General features: G+C 42.4%; 1 protein-coding gene across 1 annotated transcript; it reads left to right on the top strand.

Annotated features, from left to right (window-relative positions):
• The first annotated feature begins 2,258 nt into the window (after window positions 1-2,258).
• On the top strand, window positions 2,259-7,344 carry LOC127628990 (bone morphogenetic protein 10-like). Its single transcript, XM_052105998.1, has 2 exons — window positions 2,259-3,107; window positions 3,584-7,344. The coding sequence occupies exons 1-2, from the start codon at window positions 2,705-2,707 to the stop codon at window positions 4,663-4,665; spliced, it is 1,485 nt and encodes a 494-aa protein (XP_051961958.1). The 5' UTR covers window positions 2,259-2,704; the 3' UTR covers window positions 4,666-7,344.
• The last annotated feature ends 2,224 nt before the right edge of the window (window positions 7,345-9,568 follow it).

The following is a 9,568-nucleotide window of genomic DNA, read 5'->3' as shown; positions in this document are numbered from 1 at the left end:
CAGTTGCCATTGTACTTAATAGATGGACTAGGGTATTCATTAAAATTTTTCCTTTCATGTTCTGCAGATGAAAAAAATAGTCAAAGAGTTTGGAACGACATGAGAGTAAGTAAAGGATGACAGAATTATTTATTTAATACAGCTCAAGTTTTGCAAGGTATGGAAGCATAAGCGGTAGTTCTAGCAGGAAGACTTGAGATGTTTACACTTTCAATCAGGCATCTCATCCAAACACAATCCAGCCTCTGCTTTATAAGTTCGCACAGCTGCCTTTCATTGCTTGTAAGTTTGTGCTTCTAAGCGTTTCACAACATCACAAATCTGATGATAAATAAAGAAATTATTCTTCCTTCACATGGTAAAGCATTGTTTATATTCACAGGGTTATTGCACAAACAATGCTCTGCCTTATCACAATGCTCGCCTGTATCATAGGGCTAAAATGCAAAATGCTTTTATCCTTTCAAGGGTATATCACAAGCAACGTCGCCCTTATCATAGGGCTCAACACAAATGTTGTTTGTCTTTTGCAGGGGTATTGCACAAACTGTGCCTGGCCTTTTTGCCTTTTCAAGGGCTCAATCATAAGTATTGTTTACCCTTCTGCAAAGATATTGCACAAACATGGCTCACACCTATTTGGAGGGGTTCAAACATTCTCATAAGCTATTGTAACCAGCCCTGCTCGACCCGCTCCAAGCGGAATTAGGACCGCCGTTTCCAGTATGGGAGGCATGTGCACTAACAAGGAGGCTACAGCCTCTAGCATCAGTCACTAGTGCACCTCTTGAGGCAAGGGGAGTGAGTTTTACACAATGCACAGCTACCTACCAGCTGGCTACCATCACTCACCCCCCTAAACCTCACTCCCATCTGGGTCACAGCAGAATTGTAACCAGTCTTGCTCGACCCACTCCAAGCAGGCACGCTAGCAAGGAGGCTAAAGGTTACATGCTCTAGTGTCAGTTGCTTGTGCACGTCTTGAGGCCAGGTTTACACACTGCATCGCTACCTACCAGCTGGCTACCGTTACATTAGCCTACCCTTCTGCAGGGTATGGCTGAATAGTAGTATGTTTGTACAGTCAAATACAGGCTTTTGTTCATATCATTCATTTATATTTCCTCTTCTTTCAGATTTGTCCCTCAATTTCGGAAGACCTGGTTATTGTCCTGAGTCCAATTAATTAGTTTTTGTTTTTTTAATCATTGGGCTTACACCAAATGATCAAAATATCTCTACATTTGTATTCAAATCAATCATCTTTTCTGATAGACATTGATGTGCAACAGTATGAAGCCACTCTATTGGGTACTTGACATCCTTTGCCTCTGGAGAGGTTTTCCATTGGCCAGAGAGTTTTGTCAGCCCCTCAGTGTGGGGTGATAAGAGTTCCCACTGCACTTCCGAATGAGCTGTTTGTTTGGCCTGTGAGCATGGAAGCTCTTTACCAGGCACTCAGCTGCACACCCAGCAGATGATAAGATGCTTAGCATGAGAAGCAAGTGGAAATACAAGCACATTTTTACATTTAAGAACTTTTAAGTAGTGTGTTTTGTTAACATCAGAATTGTCAAGTAATTTTTATTTGTATAGCACTTTGTACAACACATATCATTTCAAAGCAGCTTTTCAGAAAATTTAGCGCTTACAAAAAAGAAGCTGTAATGTCTTAAAGTCATAATAATCATATTGTGAGTTACAATGGCATGTCCACAGGTTGTGTTTGTTCCCAATTGTCTCCCATAAGCAAGCATTTCATTTTCTGCAAGTACTGCAAAGTCATTACATAGTAATTTATGCTTGTAAAATGCATACAAACATCTCTGAGATATACACAGATTTTCAGATAACAGCACTGTAACGGCAAACGGTTGTTATGACGGCTGCTTTCTGTCTATCCTGCAACCTCTCACACCTCATTTCATTTCAATTTCTGTCACGACAGATATTTATCCTCTCTTATTCAAAGATGAGGAAGCACTCTTCAAACGCTTGTCAAAAAGAAATGGTCAATGAACTTAAGTCCCAATGCTCAAAGCAAATCATAGGAAAAACAAATAAACACTAGACCCAAAATCTTCCCTGGCTCACCCACCCAAACAAAAAATACCCACCCTAACAAGGAAAGGGCCTCTGCACGTATCAGAGCGATGTTTACAAAATCCTCATTAAGGAAAAGAAAGCAGATAACAGTGCACACACACACACACACACGCACTAGGACACTATGAACACTAAACACGCAGAGCTTCCTATTTTGTAGATAACAGACAGAGAGAGAAAGTGGAGAGTGAGAGAGAGAGAGAGAGAGAGAGAGAGGAATAATCATTTGAAAAGAGATGCCACAGAGGGACATTTATTTCACGTAGTGATACCACCCTCAAGCCAAAACTTTTCTGACATCAAAAGGTGAGAAGGGATAAATGCTCAGAGTTCAGGAATAGAGAAGTTCTAATGCAGTGACCAGTGTGCAGCGACATATAGATCTAAGCAGCAATCTCCAAACCTCAACACTACGGTTCTACTTTCCTACTTTCTTCACTGGTGCGACTACTGACATTCTGGATAAGCAAGGTTTGAGTACTTCCGAAAGCTTCGAAACAAAATCTAGTGCTTTTGTCACTGGATCTATAGGTACCAGTTCCTATGAAACTCTAACCACATTGGACTGTACCAATACACATCCCATTTGCCTTATATCATGGCTGGCAGAAGGGTTTGTAATTTCTGGATAATGTGGTCATCCACCACATCTGTTTTACTTGCCTTCCTCCTAATGTTTGGGGGGCCTTTTTTTGCACAAAGTAACCCTATCAGCTCCCCGGAGAAGCTTCGAACTGCTCCCGGGCTGGATGATGGGCATGGAGGGGTGGTGGACCCCTCACTCCTAGAGCAGAACAGTGAGGTGGACATGCAGAGCTTGCTGGAAACCCTGAAGGGGCAGTTTCTACGCACCTTCAACCTGTCAGGTCCCGGTGCCCCTACGCATCTGGGGGCCACTCGCGTAGAGCCCCCCGAGTACATGCTGGAGCTCTACAACCGCTTCGCCAATGACCGGACCGCCATGCCTACTGCAAACATTGTACGCAGCTTTAAAAACGAAGGTAAATGGGTTATTACTTATCCACTAGGAGCATTTAAATTTTGTATTATCAAAATTTGTGTTACTTCTTGTAAAAGCAATCAATTAATTATTTTATACTGTGTGTTTTGGTATATACATGGAATAACGATGTTTCAAGTAATTTAATAACTCAATAATTATCTGATATGTTTATGTTTAACATGATATATCTTCATGTTAAACAATGCAAAAAATAATTATCTTATTTTAATTTTAAATAAAAAAAAATATGATATGTTAACCTTAATATTGTCCAAAATGCAAAAAGTAAATGTTTGACCTCACTTTAACCCTATTTCACAATACTTTCATTTCAGTTATCTCAGCAGTAGATTGTAGATTGTATTGTAACATTGTAAGATAGAAATCTATGTTAAAATAAAAATATCTTTAAATTTGTTGATTTTAATAAAACTTATAATTCAAAATCTTTGTTTCTGTGGTATTTTCTTTCAGACTCCTCCCCATGCAACGTGGGACCTGGTGAGGTGAGAAAACACCCACTTCTCTTCAACGTGTCCATCCCATACCACGAGAAAGTCACCGCAGCTGAGCTCCGACTTTACACTCTGGTCCAAACAGACCGCCACAAATACGCTGGTGTTGACAGAAAAGTGACAATATATGAAGTGAAACAGCAAGAAACTAACAACAGTCAGCAAATAAGAGGGGACGATATTGAGGGAGGAGGGAAACCCAAACAAGAGGGTGAAACTGAACTAGTGGAGTTGGCATCTCGACAGGTGTACGGAACAGATAATGGATGGGAAACTTTCGACATGACAGCAGCAGTGCACCGTTGGAGAAAATCAGACTATGGCACCACGCACAGGCTGGAGGTCCATATATCCAGTTTGAATTCTCAGAGTGCTGCAGTATCCGAAGGTGAGGATAGTGGCAAATCCATAGGAGGGGGCATGGACATTGACACAAGTCTGGAGGATAAGCACAACCCCTTAATGATTGTCTTCTCTGATGACCAGAGCATAGATCACCGTGGAGACAAACGTGAGCTGAATGAGCTGATCCAGCATGAGACCACTGGGAGGGGCTTTCAGGACAACCTTGAGCAGGAGCTGACTGGTCTTTGGGAGGGCCTAGGGCTTACAGGACAAAAAGATGGCAATGAGGAGGAGGAGCCAAGTGACGAAGCTCTCCTACAGATGCGCTCCAACCTCATCTATGACACAGCATCTAGAATCCGACGCAATGCCAAAGGCAACCAGTGTAAAAAGAATTCCCTCTATGTTGACTTCAAAGACATTGGCTGGGACAGCTGGATCTTGGCACCCCCTGGATACGAAGCCTTTGAGTGTACAGGGATGTGCACTTACCCTATGACCAAACACGTTACACCAACAAAACATGCTATTGTACAAACTCTGGTCAGCCTGAAAAGTCCACAGAGAGTGTCCAAGGCTTGTTGCGTACCTACTAAACTAGATCCCATCTCTTTACTTTACCTAGATGATGCAGGTGTGGTTACATATCAGTATAAATTTGAAGGTATGGTGGTAGCAGAGTGTGGATGCAGATAGAATTGAATGGACACAGGGAAATAGGGTGAAGCTGGGCCAAAGCTTAGGAATTGGATTGGAAGGAGACTAAAAGACATTAATTGTCTCAGAACCAGCCACAACTATGGCCTACATACCAAGTTTCTTCCAAACGGCAGTGGATGAGCTTTTACTCCCAACCTTAAAGCGCTATCAGGAGTCATGAAATCAATTATGAAATCAGCCTGTATTTGATTCAAAGTTACACAAAGGTGTTGCAGCAGAGGACTATGTGACACAATGCAAGCTTTTTTGGAAATAGAGAAGATTTCATTCCAGCTGAACAGGGATTGGGTGGAACATAAGCCACTAATTAAACCACAGACATGCCTCAAGATCAGCCAGGATAAATGAGCTGTTCTTATCAGTAAAGACTGTAGTTTAAGTTAGAGATTGTATCAACTCAAACTCGTGACATACTTGGCCATATCATTTGCGTCAGCAAAGTCCTTGCTAAGTGGGTGTTTCATAGAGATGGCAGCTCAGAGGAGAGGGTTTGTGAACTCAAGCACCATAGGGTCATTTCACTGACCCTGCCATAGACAAGAAGCTTGTGAAACTGGCTGTTTCCAGTTTTCACAAAGCACAGTATCGTATCTGTCATGACTCAGCCACGTCAATACAGTGTTTCCTGCCTCACTAAATGCATTTGTTAGGAACTGTCCAACTTAAAGAAAAAACATTATCTGGAAAGTCTTGTGAAAAGGGGATAGAGTAAAACAGACCAGAATGGACTGGTCTGTATTTCTGTATCTGTATTAAAACAACTACTAATCTGGATTTTTACAGTTAGCAGTCACTACTGCAAAAGTAGTACGTGGACACTCTTTTTGTCTTAGTGCCAAGATCAAGCAACAAAAAGACAAACGTAAAACGACTCTTCAATAATTAATTTATAAATGTTGAGTTGCCTTAAGCCTTTCTATTCAATACAAAGACAATATCATTGTCTGCATTCAAGCATGGAATTAACTCAGAAATCTGCATGTCATTCACGGACTACTTGCACCACTGCTGAAATATGTGAATGGGGCATTGACAGAGGATTCAATCTGCTTCTACTGCTTGGTTGGTCTGCCTTATTCCATTGGTGACAGAAATACAAGACAAGGGGTATTGAGGGGATATTAGCCCCCTCCTGCTCAACGTGCCGTGCACGAAGCACTCCCTACCCCTCAGCAGGGCCATGATAAGGAGGAGTCAGGACAGAGAAACATGTTTGTGGTTCACAGAACCTGGGAATGAGAGGGTAGTTTGGCAATTTCAATCATATTAATTTTCTGACTGTAATCTATCCAAAGGCAAAGACACATCATTTACCCCCCACTGATTTACTGACACTGTCCTCTCAAAGACTTGCTCCCATGCAACCTTTTCATCCTGAGGGGAACAGATCCCCTTTTGGACCCTTATCACTGTTAGGGCAAGAGGATGTATGGAAATTGTCTTCCAAGGTCATATCAACCCTTAGATATACTTCACAAGACTTTTCAGTCATCACCATGCCTGATTGTATCTGCAAGGTTTATTCCCATGCCTGAAACATACTTTACATTACTGAACATTGTGTTGTTGAAATATAAGGTGTTCTGCTGCTTGGATTTAACATAAAGTTTATTTATTGATTAATTTATTATTTTTGCCTTTGTATAGCAACACTGTGCAATGATTACATACACTATACTGAATACATGACATGATTGTGCAAAAAATAAAAAAATAAAAATTTATGAAAAATGTATTCAAATTATAATTGTAATAATTTATACTTTGGTATCTACTATGTGTTGTAAAGAAGGGTGGGAATCAGCAGGGACATTGATATGTATATGATTCACAATATGATAGCATTGTAATTTTTAAGTTTAGTGTATAGTTATTTAAAACTGTCATTTATTTAGATCTTTTACTCTGTGTCTGATTTTGGACAAATATATATGCATTGACCTTATGCAACAGTATGTTTTGCCTTTTCTTAGACTTGCTCTGAATGGTGTTCAATCTCCTGTGAAAATGTTGTAAATGTGAAAACTTGTATGTGAAAATTATGGTAATACTTCAAGATTTTTTCTTGCAATGAGTGCATTTACAAGCACAAGTTTATGCTTTGACATTTAAATCAGAGAATAACCCAATGATTTAAAATCTTATGTAAATGTGGTTTTCTTGCATTCAGATTTTTTGAATAATCAGATTTTTGATAGTTTTCATGTAAATGCACTCAATCTTTACAATGTTTTCATCAATCACTTTACAAGCACTGACTTCTCGTTAGGCTTTGTATATATTTAGTTTGTTGATCCTTGCACCCAGACACTCCATGTCCTTAACAAGATATATTTAGCCACAGTCTGTCCAGAGCTTGCTGTTTAGAGAGTGGGCATGGGAGCAATTCTTAAATGTAATTTTCCCTTGAAAACCAGAAGCTAAAAGTCCCATAGTTTACATGTGTCAAACAGATCCACATTCATGGGAAGCTGACTGGAAACTAATGACCACACAGGCTCATCTTGAGACTGTGCAGATATACTGAGTTCTTTTTTGGGGGGTTGGGGTCTTAAAAAAATGACAATTTGTTTGAGATGTGAAGTAAGCTTTGGTAATTAGCAAATCGCCAGTTGCCATTGTAAAAACAATGTATTTGCCATATACAAGTGCACACAGGTGTAAATAAAATGAATATTTTGAAGAAACTGTTTGTGTGAACTCCATGAATCCAAACATTTAATATATAAGGTATATAAGATTTTTCGAAAAATTATGAAAACATGAAAAAAAATATATAATATTTCTTTTAACAGTATGTACAAGGATATCACTTTAGGCCAAAATCTAGTGTCCACTGCAATATATGATACTAATTACACCTTGTTTTGATGCTCATGAAGCTGATAATGTCCAGTTTAAACTCAATTATCATCAGACCTCCTTTATCTTGCCTCAAAAGCCATGACAGGAAAATTAAACCAAGGATGAGATACCAGTGTGGAACATTCAGTGTGTTGATTGATCTTGAATGATGTGACAGTTCAGGACCTCTCACTAATTATACACAAGGCTTTTAGCTGCATCCCATTAATGAGCTATTTACAAATTACTAAAACATATGTGTCTGGATATTGTCATCTAGTACTTGCTTTCCATTTGCTATGTTGACAGGGGAAGTTATTAGCATGTGTTTACGATAAAAAACATGCTATTTTTGGTAATCACAAAAAAAAAAAGAATGTAATTCTTAAGACATTCCGGGGGTATGATTGAAAACGTCATGGTTACTCTTGTAACCTCCGTTCCCTGATGGCGGGAACGAGATGTTGTGTCGATTGTAGTGACACAAGGGGTCTTTCTTGAGAGTCTCGCGTACCTCTGGAGGCCAATGAGAAACTGGCAGACATAATTTATTTTCCTCCCAGCCCTCCCCCTGGGGATGGAGTGGTCTTGGTACCAACTCCGGAGAGAACATCTGACTGCCTGGGTCTTCCATCTCAGGAACGCTTAGGAGCCTTCCGGGTCCTAGAGGGGGTCCTGGATACGGGGGGCGTACGCTGCCTGCGGGGCGCTCGATGCTGGCTGAGAGCTGGCCCGGGTTGAGGCGGAGCTGCCTGTTGTTTGGATGAAGCTGCAGGGGACGCCCTTGGTGGGCAGACAGGGCATGGGCTGCACTGGGGTGGCGCTGCGGCATGATGTGAGAAATCTCTTCCATCTGCCTCTTTACCACCGAAAACTGCTGGGCAAAGTCATCGACAGTGTCACCGAAGAGACCAAGCAGGGAGACGGGGGCGTTGAGAAAGCGGGCTTTGTCAATGTCATGCATCTCTACCAGGATTAGCCATAGGTGACATTCCTGGACCACTAGGGTGGCCATCGCCTGCCCGAGTGCCCAGGCTCTGACCTTCGTCACTCTGAGAGGGAGGTCGGTGGCAGAGCACAGTTCCTGCAGCACCTCAGGGTCAGGACTACCCAAGTGCAGATCTTTAAGTGCCTTGGCTTGGTGAACTTGCAGGGTGCCATGGCATGCAGGGCGGATGTGGCCTGACCAGTGGTGCTGTAGGCTTTCGAGTTCAGCGACAACATCGTACTACAGGCCTTGGAGGGGATTACCGGACAATCCAGCCAGGTGGCGCCGTTCTCGGGGCACAGGTGGATCACAACCGCTCTATCCACCTGGGGGACCTCCGTGTACCCGTGGGCCGCTCCACCGTCAAGGGATGTGAGAACTGACGAGCGAAGAGTTCGGTTCCGGGTAGTAAATGGTGCCCTACCCTCTCGTCAGTTTGTCACCTCCGGGACGAAAGGTACCGTGGCTGAGAGCGGTGCCCTTACCCGAAGTACTAATCATGATACTGGCTGTGAAGCAAACCACCCTCACCTCTAACCCGGACGGAAGCAAGCGAGCATGCTGGGAGCGGGTGGTTCGTGGGGACGTACCCGGCGAAACCGAGCCCACTGCCATCCCCAAATCACCTCCATCGCCAACCGGGTCGTCCTCAATCCCATGGGAAGAAAGAGTGACGCGGGGAGCGACATTCACTTCCAGTAATGAAAGCCGTGACTGCAACGTTGTCATGGTCATATTCTCGCAGTGAGTACTACCCACAAACGCTGCCTCGGTGTGATCGCGGCCCAGACACACGAGGCAGCGTCTATGACCGTCGGATTTGGAGAGATATCGACCGCATCCAGGAACTACACAGAGGCGGAAGGGCATCTTTATAAAGACGTATCCTGAAAAGGACGTTCAACGCCTGCTGTGTATTGCTGTTTTACTGTATGAAAATACTATCTTTTAGAGGGGAAAATATAAAGCTTATAAAGCTCTTTACAGAAGCGCTGACGAAGCGCCCAGGGGCGTGGACTGCACAACGTGCAGAGAAGGAGAAAGCCG

This window comes from Xyrauchen texanus, chromosome 3 (assembly GCF_025860055.1).
Source record: "Xyrauchen texanus isolate HMW12.3.18 chromosome 3, RBS_HiC_50CHRs, whole genome shotgun sequence".
Taxonomy (NCBI): Eukaryota; Metazoa; Chordata; class Actinopteri; order Cypriniformes; family Catostomidae; genus Xyrauchen; species Xyrauchen texanus.
This window is presented reverse-complemented; position numbering and strand designations above follow the sequence as displayed.